This window comes from Ceratosolen solmsi, unplaced genomic scaffold (genome assembly GCF_000503995.2).
Source record: "Ceratosolen solmsi marchali unplaced genomic scaffold, CerSol_1.0 scaffold47, whole genome shotgun sequence".
In the NCBI taxonomy this organism is placed as follows: Eukaryota; Metazoa; Arthropoda; class Insecta; order Hymenoptera; family Agaonidae; genus Ceratosolen; species Ceratosolen solmsi.
Window position 1 is genome coordinate 5,782,323 of NW_011948419.1, and position 16,783 is coordinate 5,799,105.

Here is a 16,783-nt window from a genome sequence, read left to right on the forward strand (position 1 = left end):
GATAGAAGCTTTAAGCAGGACGTGTAAGTGAATTCTCAAATTTTTAAAAAATGAGTAACACATTGTCGTTAGTTCTTATTCGTATTTTTCAATATACCTAATAAATTCACAATAAACTACTAGAATTGTTATTATTACTGTCCCTTGTATAATTATTGGCTTAATTGAATTTAGTGTAACTTATTGAGTTTATTACTATAAATTACCGAAGTGTGCTGTATTTGTAATACGCATACTTTTAAATATCAATACGTTTGTCTTTTTAGAACCAAATCGTATAGTAAATCAGTAAATATTCTTCGTCATGGTTATCGGTAAAAAGTATATACTAACCAAAAATTTTAAAGATGAACCACAGGAAGATGATTTAACATTGGTTGAATTTGAAGTACCACCTGTTACGGATGGAGGTAAGATATTTGAATTAACAATAAATTTTTAATGCTTTATTTTGTAATATTTTTCAACAATTAAATTACTTGTCCTCGTACGCATGAATTAAAAATAATATTAAAAATAATCGAAGCGCGTATTTTTTATATAATGGACAAATGTAATATTGCCTATTTATTATAGAGAAAAATTAATTTAGATAGTTAAAATATTAGTATTTTAATATGCCAATTTAAAATTTAATAAGCAACAAAATCTTATAACATACTTTTAAATATTTTTAAAGAACTTAATTAAATGAAAAAACATTATCATTATATAGTCATTATTTGTTTAAAATTTGTCTTTATCTCCTAATAGAATGTATAAATATTTAGACAAAATTTATTGATTATAAGAAAACAATTTTTTTAAATTATTTAAAATTTCTATTGTATAATTTTTAAACAATTTTTTACTTTATTTTCACTAATCTATATCGATTTATTTTAATAGAATATATAAAAGGCAACACGAATTTTTATGGAAATACAATATTAATATGTAGATCTTATTAGCTGTATATTGACAAATAATTAATTTAAATTAAATACAATTTTGTTTTAATAATTTTATAAGTGTTTCTACTCTTTACGATTTAGTTCATTAAAAAAAAACTTCCTAATATTTCCTTTAGAATTGTAAATAATTTTTAAAAAATTTATAAAATCGATTCAATGATTTTTAAACTTTATTGTTATATTATATATATTTATATTATATTATATTATATTGTATTATCAATGAAAAAACAGTTCATCTTTATCAGTGAGTTTTTATATACTTGTGATAATTACTGTATATTGACTGAAAATAAATAATACTCTAAAGTAATACATACAATAATATATACAATTTTGAAATATGATATAAGAAATTTTATCAATTGCTCGTATTAATATTATTGTGATATTTTTGTAATAATCATATTATATTACATTATCTTTCGAAGTACATATTTTATTTATCAAATAGATCAACTGGTATCAATTTTTTTAATAAATGACTTTATTAACTTTATTTACATGTTCAACATATACTAATAAAATTGACAAAAGTTTTTATATAATATAACTTATTCATAAAATATTCGCTATGTATTAAAAAAAATAAGTGCCGATAAAAAGTGTTTAATAATGATGTTACATAATACTTGAACTATTTATATAACACAAAGATAATAATTATTTTATTTACATGGCTAATTTTATCAATTATTCATAAATTATTTTTTAATTCTTTAAAAAACAATATTTGCCAATAAGCATTTATTTTTAATCAATAATATTTTGTTTTCACGTTAAAATTAAATATATTCACATAATAAAAGCTTTATCTCCTATAATTATTTGTCATTTTTAATAAATATTATTAATTTTGTTCTAAAAATAAAAAATAATTTATTTTTAAAAATAATATAAATTGTTTTATGAAATTAATGTAGTTTATATTTAAAAATTATTCTTAATTATAAAATTTCGATATTAGATAAAATTCTTGTAACGTTGTTAATATCTGTTACACTTTTGAGAATATCCGACTAATGCACTAACACTAAACACTATAATTACTAATTACTGATTTATATGATTAATACAGAAATATTAAACGTTATACATATACGCACACAAATTATTAACTATTTTAATACATATGTAAAAATTAATATTATTTTCATATATTTCATTATCGCGTCAATAAAATAATAATAATAATTATAATAGTTGTCGAAACAATTTTTATGAAAATGATAATTTAATTTAAAGATTTTGTGATTTATTTATGTTTAAGAGATTCTAGTGGAAGCGGAATATCTCTCTGTGGATCCATATATGAGACCTTATAGTGACACTATGAGTCCAGATATAACGATGATCGGGACTCAAGTAGCAAAGATCTTGGAGTCAAAAAATCCAAATTGGCCAGTTGGTAAAAAGATTTTTGCAAATATTGGCTGGACAACGCACAGCGTTTTCAATCCTGAACTACTCGACGAAAGTTATATAATATCACCTTATATTCTACCGGATTTTGATGATTTACCGGCTTCTCTTGCTTTAGGAATGTTGGGAATGCCAGGGTAAAAGGCTTGTGACACACTTTGCACTATTTTATATACGCGTATATAATGCCAGATATATTTTTAAATTCTGTTTAAATTCTTAAAATTAATTACTTTTATTTTAACGTTAAAAATTATAATGTTACGTATTTAGTTACGTTTTTAGTTATGTTACGTTTTTAAATAAATAAATAAATAAATAAATAATTTAATAATAAAATAAAATAAAATAAAATAATAATAAAATAAATAAAAATGTAAATAAATAAGAAGTTACGTTTTTACTGAAATTCAATTTAAATTTAGATCATTAATTAATAATGAATATTTTACTTTAGATTAATGTAGATTAAGAAATTTGTCGGTACATTTATTCAAAAGATACCGAATGACGATCATATAGATAATTTTGGCATTTACTTTTATATAGAAATACAGCTTATTTTGGTTTTGAGGAAATATGTAAACCAAAAGCAGGTGAGACAGTCGTAGTAAGCGGTGCAGCTGGTGCAGTGGGATCTCACGTTGGCCAAATAGCGAAGATATTAGGCTTAAAAGTTATTGGCATCGTGGGATCTGAAGCTAAATGCAAATGGATCGTCGATGAATTGGGTTTCGATCATGCGATAAATTACAAAACAGAGGATGTTTATGTTGCATTGTCCAACGTCGCACCCGAAGGAGTTGACTGCTATTTTGATAATGTAATACAATATCCTATTTAAATATTTATAAAAAATAAAATATTATTAGATCTTATACATAAAAGCCGTGTTTACGTTAATATGACAATTGTGAAAATTAAATCATTAATTTAACATAAATTTATCGTAATAAAAAATCTTTTTAACATATTTCAGTATAGTTGATTTATAAGATTCATAATAGTTTTGATTTGATAAAATAATTATTAGAAATTTTGTAAATTATAAACAGTGAAAAATATTTAATCCTATAATTATAGGTAGGTGGAGAAATCTCTAGCAGTGTAATTCACCAAATGAATGAGTTCGGCAGAATTTCAGTTTGTGGGAGTATTTCGACCTACAACACTGGTAGTAAGTGGAATAGCAACAATTTATTAAAAGCTACGGTTATTCAAAAAGCAATGATATTCAAGCAATTAAAAATGGAAGGCTTCCTTGTTTATCGTTGGATAGATCGATGGAACGAAGGAATTGAAAAGAATCTAACTTGGATTCGGGAAGGCAAGCTTATTTACAAGGAGACAGTGACTGAAGGTTTTGAAAATATGTTTAAGGCCTTTACAGGCATGTTGAAAGGTAGCAATATCGGAAAAGCAATCGTGCGGGTCTAAACATATGTAAGGATCCTATTTATAAGAGATTATATATGATTAGTGAAATATGTAAAATATATATACGAATAATAAAACTTTATAATTCTTTATGTATTTCCTTTATTATATCATCGTTATGCTTACCTTTATTTAATATTATTTTTTTATAGAGTGGCATTATCTGTAAAAATTTAAATAGCAAGTTGTATAATCTTATAAATATGTGATTCAATTTAATTTCTAAATACAATTCTTATGCTAAGAACGATCGTATTTTGCAAATGAAAATGAATGAAAATCTTAGAAATTTATATGATTTTCAATGTAATTCAAAGGAAAGTTCTATTCATTTACCATTCAAATTTAAAGATTTATTATTTATATTGCAGAATCGACGTGCTTACAATATTCCTCAGTCTTTGTACAAAATATTTCTGTAATTAATGGATATTAAAAAGTGAATCAGGTGCTTTAGAAAATATTAATAAAGTAATAATGCACATTCATTAATTTGATTAGATAATATCAGAATTATTATAAGTGAATCAAGAACTTTGAATTTTTCAAATACTATTTTACATATTTACTTATAATTTTTATTATCTCTGAAATATATTTATATTTATAAAGTATTAACAAATAATGCTTTTGCTCGGAAAATAAAATAAATAACGAAATATTTTGATTTAAAATCTATCCATAATAAAAATTTAAATGGTTTACATTCCATTTATATTCTAATATATTTTAATAAATGATACATTGAAAATGTCAATTGAGATAATTAGATTACACTGATAAGATGTAAAATGTAAACAAAACGAAATATAATATGAATTTTTTATGTTATGTAATTAATTAGACGTTTATTATTATATTAAATAGTATATAAAAACAAAATAGCAAACTATTATATAACAAAAGTATGTATTTTAATATTTAATATAAAATAAAACATAATAGATTGTTTTATAAATCAGTAATGTAAATATTTGTTTGCTTTAAGAAAGGAAAAGAAATTTTAGTAATTGATAAATTTCATTTAATGTTAATTCTACTATCGAAATATTATTGAAAATATTCTCGAATAAATTCTAAGTAAGCAAATTTTTAAGTAAAGTAAATTGAGAATTTCATGTGAAAATAATAATTATATTTGTTGATATATTTTGAAAAATTTTTGTACAATAATACGTTTCTAGCATCACCACTCGATGTCTCTTTCTTTTCTGTCTCTCATAATGCTAAATAATATACGCACGTAGAAATCTATTGATGATTAATATTATGCTTAACCTAGCTAACTCGAGACTTTGGATTCAAAGTGTTACACTCACGTAGATTTAAAAATTTAGTAGATCTTACGATTTAGTTATATAAATTAATGAATTGTATAGATAGTTAAGATAACAATGAATTTGTAATGCAATTTGATTACTTTTCTAGGATTGCAATATTTTTAGATAAATAAATTTGAGTAATTACGAAAGAAGCCTATATAATTTTGTATTAATTCATGTTATTATGTTTATTATATTTTATAATTTTTTAATTTTAGGAGAATTTTTTTCCCTATGAAATATTTTAATTTGCAGATTCAAAATGGTCCATCAAAATGAATTTCAAGCCGTAGTACTTGCTGGTGGTAAAGGTTCTCGTATGACAGAACTTACAGCAGGAAAACCAAAATGTTTACTGCCTATAGCAAATATGCCAATGATTTGGTATCCACTCAAACTTTTGGAGCAATCTAATTTTGCAGAAACAATTGTAATTGTGTCGGATGCTGTAAAAGTAGATGTCGTTGCAGCAATAGACAAACTTAATTTAACCATCAAAACAGATGTAATTGGAATACCTGATGCAGAAGATATTGGTACTGCCGATTCGATTAGATTTATTCATGATAAAATCCATTCAGACTTTGTAGTTATTTCATCTGATTTAATTGCGAATATTGACATATCTGAAACTTTAAATTTATATCGCAAGCATAATGCAAGTATAACTGCATTAATTCTCCAAACTCCCAAGACTCCTGAAGATTTTGTTCAACCTGGACCCAAAAGCAAACAGAAACCAGAGAGAGATTTAATTGGAATTGATAGGGAAACGGGACGTATTGTCTTTTTGGCATCAGCCTCAGATTTTGAAGAAACAATCAATATGCCTAACAAGCTTCTTAAAAAACATTCTGATTTTATTGTTCATTCAAAATTATTAGATGCACATTTATATGTAATTAATAAATGGGTTTTGAACTTCTTAATTCATCGTAAGTGAGTATACAGATTTTCTTAAAAAAACTCTACACTGGTTAAATACATTGATGATTTTTAATAACGTTTTTTAACAATGTTTTAGGAACTTTAATACATTGAAAGGAGAATTACTGCCATATATTGTTAAGAAGCAATTGGATAAACCAAACACTTCAATGGATGACAAAAATGCATCTGTTGTAAAAATGGATATAAAAAAAGATATCTTCCAATTCGCAGTAGAGAAACCACTTGATAATTTAATTAGAAATATGTCAGCATTTAACGATCACATAACAGATATGGATGATGCATATCATGGTGATATTATTAGATGTTATGCTCATATAATAAATGGGAAATGTGGCTTAAGAGCTAACACTTTACAAATGTATAGTCTAGCTAATGCAATAGTAAGTAATTTATGCAGTTTTTCATTCATATACGCAGACACATTTCAAATCTAAAAAAAAGTTCAGTTCAAAATATTATAAACAATTTGCGTAAAATTAAAAGTTATTACATTTAAATCTATAAGTTTGGTATTAATATTAAATTGTAGGTAGATAAGTGGTTCGATTTGAAAAAAGATGAAGTATCATTGTCAAACATTTCTCCAACTGCTACTGTAAAAAGTTCTCAAGTACAAAATTGTATAATTGATGAAAATTCATTAATTAGTGAGAAAACATCGTTGAAACAAAGTTATATTAGTAATAATGTTATTGTTAATCCGAAAACAAGAATATCAAAAAGTATTATTATGAGTAATGTAACAATTAAGGAAAGGTAAGAGTTATATCAATAAACTTTTATCAACTTATGATAAATTATTTATTATGTTTATTTTTTGTTATAGATGTGTTATTGAAAACTGTATTATTTGTAATGATTGTACTATTGAGGAAGAAACTGAATTGAAAGACTGTCTAGTTGGAGCAAATCATATTGTACCACCAGGGAGTCATCATACTCGTGAAGTTTTAACAGATATTGATAGATTGATGGAAATTTAATGAAAAATTGGTTTTAATAACTATTATGAAACTTTAATGATGAAAATTGTTTTGTAAATAGTTTTTTTCTTAATTATAAAACATTTATATCATCCAATTGTCTGTAAATAATATTATATTTCATAGAAAATAAAAGAAATTTTATTAAGCATTTATGTAAGAAATTAATTTTATTATTTGATGAATATTTAAGTTTGGCGCATTAAATAAATTATTAACCTATCTTGATATCCCATAAGTATTCGTAAGTTCCGCTTTTCTAAATTCAAATTTCATATTTCACTTGTATTCCTTACAAACCATTCACATTTCTTTCGTCTATTTCCAAGTGCTCTTTGTTCAAGATGGTGAGAATAAATTTTTATAAATGAAAAATCTAATGGATATATTGTAATCTCAATATTATTAAATAAACGAATATTATTATATAGCTTATAAATATTTAAAATATTATATTTTATATTTATTTATAATCGTAATAAAGTTTAATACGATAGAAGTATAACTTTGACAGAGGTTAGGGATTAGCCCTGTTTATATGTTTTTTAATATTAATTAATAAAAGTGTTTGTCAAAGTGATTGTTATTAATAAAAACGCCGACTACTATTTTATATATTGAAAGTATACATTTTAACAAATGAGAAAAAATTGTTTTTGCCAATCGTTTGTATATCAAATTATGTACATTTAGTACCTTTTAATTAAATGGAATTGATAAACGTATAAAATATTGTATTAATAGCAACAAATATTTTTGTTTTATAGACAAAGGGTACCTCAAGTTTTGGTAAACGGCGTAATAAGACACATACGCTCTGTAGGCGTTGTGGTCGCAGTTCCTATCACATTCAGAAATCCCAGTGTGCACAATGTGGATATCCTAGGAAGAAGATGCGTTCGTGTAAGTACTCAAGTATTTTTAAGCAATCTTCGTATAATTGTTAATTATATATTATATATTAGTTACACTGTAAATTTATAATTTTTATATGATTTTATTTATTGAATTGTAAGTTATCATTTGTCAATACTTATCACTTAATATCAGATATAAATTGTATTTAAAATTTGTGCTATTTAAATAATCACAATAATTGAAAGTTTAAATATAAGACAGTGTTTTATTATTAAATATAAAAAATGATTCAGCATAAAATAAATAATTTATCTGCTATAACAGTATCGAATTATTGTTTATACCAATAATATTTGTAAACAACGTAAGAAAAATATATTTTCGTTGCTATTTTTATAATTATTTAAAGGTACTGTTTAAAATGGTAAAACTATAAATATCAAAGTTAAATATACATATCAGTTACATATATTTATAAAAGCAACTTATTCTAATTTAAAAATGTATTTATAAATTATATTAAATCTATTGTGTATTAATACATATATGTAAAAACTGTGTTTCATCGACTTCTTTTTTTCAGACAATTGGTCCATAAAGGCAAAAAGGAGGAAGACTACTGGTACTGGACGTATGCGACACCTCAAAATTGTTCGCCGTAGATTCAGGTATATTAAATAAATTAGTTTTTATTGAATAAATTGATTGTGCACTAATTTATTTTAAAAAATAAAGGTATATTGAGTCACAAAATTAATTGTATTATAAATAAATAAGAAATTAACTTTTTATAAAGATTTAAAAGAAATTATTTCATTGATTTTAAAAAATTTGATTTGTTAAAAAATACCTAAGAAATAAAATGATGCAACATCCATTATAGGATAAATATTTTATTTTTTATTTTAAATAATAAATAAACCATTTATAGAAATTTATACAATTATGAGCTTTTTAAAACAACTGAATACAGCAGATTAAATGTAAAATTTATATTATTCATCAAAATCATTTTTATGTATGTACATAACAAATAGGTAACTCTATTTTAGAGTGATTTATAACTGTAATATAGTGTTATCCCTTATATTAAATATATTATGTTGTTATATCCCAATATATATTATATTGTTGTAATATTTCTATAATTTAAAGTGAATACAACTTAAATTCCTTTAAATGAAAATAGATTGTACTATTGAATATCTATTAATTAGATCATATTAAAATTATAACTTAATTTAATTGTATTTAAATAATTATGAAAGATATAATTAATATTTACCCTCGATCTAAATATCGAATAGTATCACTAGTCGAATTATGTAATATACGATATACGTATTTTTTCAGAAATGGATTCAGGGAAGGATTACCGAAGCCCAAGGCTGTTGCTTTTAAATAATTTTACTGAGTTTCGTGCGGATTTTAAGATATACCAGAAATGTATACAATAAAAAACTTAAAGTTATTCTAAAGGAAGTGGTGCTTTATTTTTTTAATTTTTGATCCTTCTGAATGAGTTAAATATATTTGACCTATGATAATATATAATAAATAATTGATCGATATATTCTGACGTTCTTTACAATTTAATTTAATGATTTTAGCGAATTTCATCAGTAAAAAATAACTACATCTTTTATAATTAAATTTTATAAACGCGCAATTCATGCAGTTGCAGCAATAGAAAGATTAAAGAGTTAAAAGATAAAAAGTATTTATTAGAATAAACGAATTCTAATAATGCATTTAAAGAAACGTGTAGACAAATTTTTCGAAGCAAGCATTAAAATTATAAATTAAAGGTAATAAATTAAAATATTTGTTTTACATATATATTTATTGTAAATGTAATATATATGAAGAAATTCGTGATTATTTATTTCAAGTTTTATAATTGTTCAAATATTATCATACGTATTTATATTGTAATTTTTTCCATTAAGTGAATTCATCAATGATAAAACTTGTTTATATATACAATAGAAATAGTTAAACTTATATTAGAATTATAATTTAGCTTAAACAAATAAAAATAAAGTAAAAATTTTATAAACATTTTTAAAATGTAGGTAAAGTAAATACATATTAAGGATGTTTTGTACATATAAAATAATATTGATAAAAAATTATTATTGGGAATTTAAAAATTAATTTTATAAACAAAAAATATGTAAGATTTTTTAGATTTTAAATTGGCACTATGTAAAATGATATATAGGACATGAAGATCTGTTATTGTATCACAATTTGGACATTTTCATAAAAAAAATAAAATTTTGAGGAATGTAATTGTACAGGATTTTATCATAGACTACTAAATAATTAATTTATTATTACATATGCCACAACAGTTTCTTTTGTTCTGTTTATCATTCGGTGACAAATTCAAATGTTATATCCTCGGAAATATTTCAGTACTAAAAACGAAATTAAAAACGAAATAATATCTTACGATACTATGGTTCGCTTATTATTATTAACATTTTGAAACTTCAGATCTGATTTTTAATTTTCCATTACGAGGGCACTTTAATAGACAAATTACCAGTTATCGTCGATCGTCTAATCGATGCTTTGATTTAAGTATAATTGGTGTGATTTAGACCATTTGTAAATTGTTCTAAAAGCGAGGTCATCCGGTCGGCACCTCGCTAACTCTGGTTGTCCGGGAGTCGAGCCTGTGCGCAGGCGCGTCCGCTAGCATTGCACGCGCCAAGTTATTTAAAGCGTTCCTCTGGCCGGCAAGCGTTAGTTAAGATCGCGAGATATAGCGAAGACTCGAGGAAGACGAATATTCGCTGTCTCGCGCTGCTGCCGTCGATCGTGAGCGGCGGTAGATTCGGATAAAGATCTCTCGCGCAATTGCGAAAAGTTATGCCTCTTGAGTCTCGGCCGATCTTTCGCCTGCATAAACGCCAGAGAATCAAGAAACTGATCGACCTCAGCCAGGGAGGCTAGTAGCCGTCCCGGGTCGACCAGGCCCACCCCACTGGCTATCATCTCCCGTGGAGCTTCTGCTAAATAATCGCTGACATTCTCATTCTCTCGATCTTGTAGGACGGATCGCGAGATGGGCGTATTTAGCAAAATGTTCGGTAAGTGAGCATACGAGGGCAGCTCGATCTGGCTATCCATCAATCGGCGACCCAATTTTCAAGGGAAATCCGATTGTTCTTAATGAATCGGTGAAAATTTATCGTCACCCCTGCTCCTTTCTTAGTAAAATACCGCACCCTTGTCGCGTTTTAGCGTTCGTCATTTTTCCCCTTTTTGACGTCTAATGCTATTCGGATGGCCCGCTGTAACAGGTAAAAATAAAAAGTATGGCATAGTCGAAATACGGAATATCAATAGTATGTATAATAACTAAAATTATATTTTGGCACGATGAAAGATGCGCGTAATGCCAGTGAATGTAGTGGATTCTGAAAATAAAATTTTCGAAACGTGGATGATTACTTAAAGCGCGCGGGCTCGGACTAATTAAGCGAACCGATTCATTTCTCCATGGAAAGTGAAAGCTTAAGTACCGTCGGACTATTTTCAGCTCTTGTATGAAACAAAGTACGTTCGTGTACACATAAATGCTTATATTTATACACGAGATATCTATTGGAAGCCTGATTTTATTGAGATCCTTGCTACTTTACTAAGCGCAGGTTGAGTAAGCGCTAGTAACTACCGAAACAATACCATAAAATGTATATGCACTTTGAAATTCATATAAATTCATCAAAACCATTAGACGTTTCAAATTCATTTGTATTTTTATTAATTAAATAGAAAATGATCATTTGTAACATATACGTTTTGTAATCAATAATAAATATTGCACTTTGTTATACGTTAACTACAATATTTGTACGTTGATCTCGTCGATAAACTTTCTTGAAAATTCGATAAATCTTTGTGTTTCCGTCGTCAAATACAGAAAATATTATTCAAAATGTATATTTTATACAAAACACACGCACATGTGCATACAATATGCATATGAAACTTGATAAATATATATAACCTATCGGATTTAAGAAATATTAAAAAAAAAGTTTTGACAAATTAATTTAGTTCACGATCAAATTATGAATAGCTATTCAATTACTAATTCAATACTATATAATATATATATATATATATATATATATTTAAATAAATATATACATATATGTAAAAAGAAATATTTAATAAAAAGATAAATCACAGTTTGAACAATTTTTACATTGATTTTTACAATATACTTTTCAATTTAACGCTAATAACTATATTTAATTTTTTAATGTATATAAAGTGTAATGTATTCCTGCAACTATTATTATCTATCATTGTTGTATATCATAATTATGAAAATATGGTCATTTTAATAAAAATGTCTTAACAATTATTTGCATAATACAAAAATGATTTATATAATTATTTCTACCTTCTCATGAAAATACTACAGTTTTTATGTTTAAATGCTACATTTTTCCTTAATCTTATCATTTAGCAACAAATTGTTATTATAATCATAATACCATAGATACAAGATAGACAAAATATTAATATTAATAAATTATATTGATCGAATAATGTAAACTAGAAACATATTATTCATTTCAAATATTTTAAAAGAGTGCATTATCTTTTTTTCAATCTATAAGACTAATAGTTGAATTACGATAATCATACTGCACTAGATGTCGCAATGAAGTTATAAAAAATTCATTATCTACATCCAATGTATAAATGCCAATATTTTTTCCTTCAATGTATTTCTTGCTCATTCTGTGATTTAATATTGTTTGTTCTTTTCCATAGAACTATTCAAATTAAAAATCTGTGTACAATTTTGGATAACATTTAAATTAATATGTATATATACATATAATAATAATAATAATAATAATAATAATAATAATAATAGGCAGTCAAATTTTTTCATGAAAAGTAGGTTAAGATATTATTTATAAGATAAATATTAATTTAAATTATATTGCTAGAAAATTCCAATTAAAATTTTTTTAACCTAAGCGTTTTATTTATAAAAATTAATAATAATAAATAATAAATAAACAAGTTTTTTTGTGAAAGACTTTTTATTAAGAAGTTTCAGGAAATAATTTAATTTTTTTTTTAAACAAAAATTACCTTTACTTGATAAAATTAATAAATTATTGACAATATTAATTACAACGTTACTTTTATAGATACACAAAACAAAATAATCTTTTCATTAAGGTGAATTGTTTTGACATACAAAATTACTAAACTTTTCATTCTTACAACACGAAGTCCATATAGATGATATTTATTAATTTGACAATTTTAATATATTTTATTGTATTTAAATTGAAATTTTTTTATTATCTAACGAAAATATTTTAAAAATTGTTATAGAATATTTTTTTATTAATATTTTAACATTCGCAAAATAAACCTAAAGTTAAGTGGACATTGAACAAATAAGAAATTCTCATATAACAATACTCACATATTTGAATAATCCATTAAAATTAAATTACATAAATTTTCGTTGTGAATTTTGTATTACATACAAAATTACCTCTTAAATAATTTTATTTAAAAAAATTATTATCACGTAAAAAAATGTTCTATAATGCTAAACACACATAAATAAATTTGATAGCTATGTGGTTTATAGTATAATAATGTTTTTTTTAAGCTTCTTCAAGAAAGTGGCACAACACGACCGGTTACATTAGAATTAGGTAACAATAAAGAATTGTTTTATTTAATATATTATTATAAGTATTAAAGTTGTATTGTATAAGAATATCTATTTGTTAAACCAATATTACAAATATTCTGTGATTTAATAAAAGAAACTTCTAATTATTTCATTTGTTAAAAAAGATAAATAAGAAAAATATTGAATCTTATATCTTTTGGAATGAAAATTAAATTATAATCTATTCCACTTTTCGCGATTGTACTTAATTCCACATAGATACTCGTTAAATCCATTGATAATTTGCATTTGGATAATGTATTGCAACAATTTTTTGTCTTAAATTATGTATAACATTTCATCAACATAACATTAACGTTTATGCTCATTTTTAAAATTGCTTGTACTTTCTGTCTATCTTAATACAAATCTCACAAATTTTTCGTTAAATAAAAGAAAAATTCAATTCATACTTTGTTTATACTTACAAAGTAACTGTTCGATTGTAAACAAATTTTTCCTCATATTTCTACATCACTTTAGTATAATAGTTGTTTTATATTAGTGCATGCAAATTTAATTTCTTTCTATTCAACATTTCGTTGAAAAAAAGAAGATTTTATCAATTACAAAAGGTTTATTTTTTTACAGTTTCTTTTTTTTTATTTTTATTAATTTTTTTCTTATTTTCACTGCAATAATTAAACGTTTAAATAATTTTATTTCAACTACTAATGACATACATTTCGACAATTTTTTAAATAAATAAATTGTTTTGAAAGCCAAAACACAACATTGAGAAAATAAACTTTTGTCAAATTATTCTCACGCTGCATAAGGAATTTCTCTTCAAATTGTCACTGAGAGGAATTCTAATAAAAGGATTAAAAAATCTTCGCCCAACGAAATTCTGTTTGTCCATCTGAAAATTATAATTTTTCGAATCTAGCTCCTTCCTAACTAAATGCTCGCAACAATTGTAAATAGAAAAAATTAGCAAAAGGATTTTCTGTTGTACAAGAGTCGATTTTTCTCATTACAATATGTGAAACTCAGAATTTCGCTTGGCAAATGCATGATCCAACCTCTGCGATTTTTCCCGAAAGGAATTCCGATTGCAGCAAGTGTATTGATCAGAGATAAGCAGCAACGTATGTTTTGCGTCCAGGCAAATACCTGCTGGTGACGAATACGATGAGCTGTGGCCTGATGATGGGTGCCGGCGATGTCTTACAGCAACATAGCAACTTCTTGAAGAAACGCATGCCGATGACGAACGATCGACTCCCAAACGACGAGAAGGGCTGCCTCGACTACCGTGAAGATGAAACCGAGTACGACATAACGAACAACGGTTGCGATTATGTACGGACGCGCAATATGACCGTCGTTGGTTTCATCCAGGGTCCCTTTAATCACTACTTCTACAATATACTGGAAAAGCAGCTGCCGGGTAAGAGTGCCGGCAGCATATTAAAGAAGACCTTGATCGACCAGACCATCGCTAGTCCGATCTGCCTTGGCATGTTCTTCATGGGGCTTGGGATGCTCGAGCACAAGAGCCTTCAGGAAATCAACAGCGAAATTAGACTCAAGCTCATGAACACATGGAAGGTACGCTTTTGTCGACCTGTTATGCGGCGGTTAAACGTCTACTGCTCCGAGGTGGTCTATACCCGATAAGAGCATACTTTCTCAGCCCGGCCAATCTTATTTTCATTTCTAGACATGATTTTAACCGCGACGCGAGCATTTAAGTATCGATCATAAAACACCGAGCTATCCAGTTTTATGAAAGTCATTAGGGTACTGGATATGTTAATGCTAATCGTTACGACCCACAGGTTTGTTTAGTTGCTGACGGTCACATTTCGCATTATACTATTCGAAAATAATTCTGACACATTTTAAGAAATGATGAGCTTCTTAGCTACCGTTCCTGCTGTTAATTAAAATTGACATATTGAAATGATTATTAATCCAGTTTATAGTTGCAGATAAACACTTGGCATGGATGTAAAAGGAAAATTTCTTAATATTTCTTTCCAATTATCTATATCACTCTAACGAGGTATTTTTTTAATTTATAGGTTGACTGCATATTTTGGCCACCAACACAGTTCTTAAATTTTCTTTTCGTGCCCATTCAATATCGAGTGTTATATATCAACTTCATGACAATGATCTACGACATGTTCTTATCATACATTAAATACGTAAGTTTCAAATGGTAAATAAATTTTATTATTTTATTGAGACTTTATTAATAGTATATGATTTTTAGGATACTTTAGATTCACTTACATTGATATATCTATTTGTGATTATTGAAAGCAAAGTTAATAACTGTCAATGTGAAAAATTTTTAATTTATCGATGTTATTATTATAATTTATTTATCTATGTAAAAAAACCGTATGAAATATATCGTTCATCCGACTTTTAGATATTTAGATAGAATAAGAGAAATGAACTATAATATAAACTAGACTAATTATTTTAATAGTACTTTTAATACTTTTTATTAATACAAGAATCATTGTTAGATAATAATATTATAGATTTTTTTTCTTAAATATCATACAATACGATAAATCATAACGATAGTTGATCATGCTAAATGAAAATTAATACAATCGAGCCTTGCAAACAATTACTTTTAATAACTGAAAAACGATAATCTAATATTTAATACGATAACAATATAATCTAATATTTTTCCTTTACTATAAGTTGTAACGATGTTTTAAAAAATGAATTAATATTGAATTATTCTATGGAATCTAAAGTTATTTGAATTTCTTATCTTAATAAAACAATTCAATAACTTAAAAAAAGTTGAATTAAAATTTAAATAAAAAACAATCATCATAATAGTTATGATATAGTTATCAAATTAATTTAATATGCAATCAATCTATCGATAAAAATTTTTATTTCCATTCTTTTTTAATCAATATATCGTTAAATCAGTAATTACTAACAATAAATTGAGCACATGCTATTGTAAATACCAATTTTGCAACATGAAATCATCGATTTCCCGATCGCGAACATTCAAGCATGCCGATGCATGTGGATAAGCTAGTGAGAATAAACAATGATAAAGCGTAACGATGAAAAATGATTGATCAAAACGTATTGAGCGATTTAATTGTGATGTTGCAGGATGCATGTCAC

At 25.4% G+C, this 16,783-nt stretch overlaps 4 protein-coding genes across 7 annotated transcripts in view; all 4 read left to right on the plus strand.

Annotated features, from left to right (window-relative positions):
- Window positions 1-201: 201 nt before the first annotated feature.
- LOC105360609 (prostaglandin reductase 1-like) lies at window positions 202-3,904 on the plus strand. The gene is made up of 4 exons (XM_011497554.1): window positions 202-410; window positions 2,224-2,512; window positions 2,925-3,198; window positions 3,459-3,904. Exons 1-4 carry the CDS (start codon window positions 305-307, stop codon window positions 3,810-3,812), a joined length of 1,023 nt encoding a protein of 340 aa, XP_011495856.1. The 5' UTR covers window positions 202-304; the 3' UTR covers window positions 3,813-3,904.
- A 1,191-nt stretch (window positions 3,905-5,095) lies between these two features.
- On the plus strand, window positions 5,096-7,097 carry eIF2Bgamma (eukaryotic translation initiation factor 2B subunit gamma). 4 transcript variants are annotated; one of them, XM_011497557.1, is made up of 5 exons: window positions 5,096-5,300; window positions 5,390-6,073; window positions 6,159-6,468; window positions 6,618-6,844; window positions 6,915-7,097. In XM_011497557.1, exons 2-5 carry the CDS (start codon window positions 5,397-5,399, stop codon window positions 7,069-7,071), a joined length of 1,371 nt encoding a protein of 456 aa, XP_011495859.1. In that variant the 5' UTR covers window positions 5,096-5,300; window positions 5,390-5,396; the 3' UTR covers window positions 7,072-7,097. The 4 variants fall into 4 exon arrangements, with proteins under 4 accessions (XP_011495859.1, XP_011495858.1, XP_011495857.1 ...); XM_011497556.1 differs by having other exon boundaries at window positions 5,096-5,271; window positions 5,353-6,073; XM_011497555.1 differs by having other exon boundaries at window positions 5,096-5,214.
- A 267-nt stretch (window positions 7,098-7,364) lies between these two features.
- RpL37-1 (ribosomal protein L37-1) lies at window positions 7,365-9,411 on the plus strand. The gene is made up of 4 exons (XM_011497559.1): window positions 7,365-7,418; window positions 7,839-7,974; window positions 8,513-8,597; window positions 9,283-9,411. Exons 1-4 carry the CDS (start codon window positions 7,416-7,418, stop codon window positions 9,332-9,334), a joined length of 276 nt encoding a protein of 91 aa, XP_011495861.1. The 5' UTR covers window positions 7,365-7,415; the 3' UTR covers window positions 9,335-9,411.
- Window positions 9,412-10,967: 1,556 nt separating this feature from the next.
- The window catches only part of LOC105360814 (mpv17-like protein 2), a gene marked incomplete at its 5' end in the record, with an annotated part of 6,482 nt that continues 666 nt past the window's right edge, over window positions 10,968-16,783 (plus strand). Inside the window, 5 exons of the mRNA XM_011497815.1 lie at window positions 10,968-11,030; window positions 13,598-13,643; window positions 14,772-15,217; window positions 15,694-15,819; window positions 16,772-16,778. Coding sequence (XP_011496117.1) covers window positions 10,968-11,030; window positions 13,598-13,643; window positions 14,772-15,217; window positions 15,694-15,819; window positions 16,772-16,778 — 688 coding nt within the window. The remainder of the gene's footprint in view (window positions 11,031-13,597; window positions 13,644-14,771; window positions 15,218-15,693; window positions 15,820-16,771; window positions 16,779-16,783) is intronic.

Bases quoted from the DNA above. Each gene is read 5' to 3' on its own strand.
- RpL37-1 (XM_011497559.1), top strand. The intron at 7,975-8,512 runs GTAAGTACTCAA...TCTTTTTTTCAG, and splicing joins TAGGAAGAAGATGCGTTCGT to ACAATTGGTCCATAAAGGCA. The intron at 8,598-9,282 runs GTATATTAAATA...GTATTTTTTCAG, and splicing joins ATTGTTCGCCGTAGATTCAG to AAATGGATTCAGGGAAGGAT.
- LOC105360609 (XM_011497554.1), top strand. From the start codon at position 305: ATGGTTATCGGTAAAAAGTATATACTAACCAAAAATTTTAAAGATGAA. The intron at 411-2,223 runs GTAAGATATTTG...TTTATGTTTAAG, and splicing joins ACCACCTGTTACGGATGGAG to AGATTCTAGTGGAAGCGGAA. The intron at 2,513-2,924 runs GTAAAAGGCTTG...ACTTTTATATAG, and splicing joins GGAATGTTGGGAATGCCAGG to AAATACAGCTTATTTTGGTT.
- eIF2Bgamma (XM_011497555.1), top strand. The intron at 6,074-6,158 runs GTGAGTATACAG...ACAATGTTTTAG, and splicing joins AACTTCTTAATTCATCGTAA to GAACTTTAATACATTGAAAG. The intron at 6,469-6,617 runs GTAAGTAATTTA...ATTAAATTGTAG, and splicing joins ATAGTCTAGCTAATGCAATA to GTAGATAAGTGGTTCGATTT.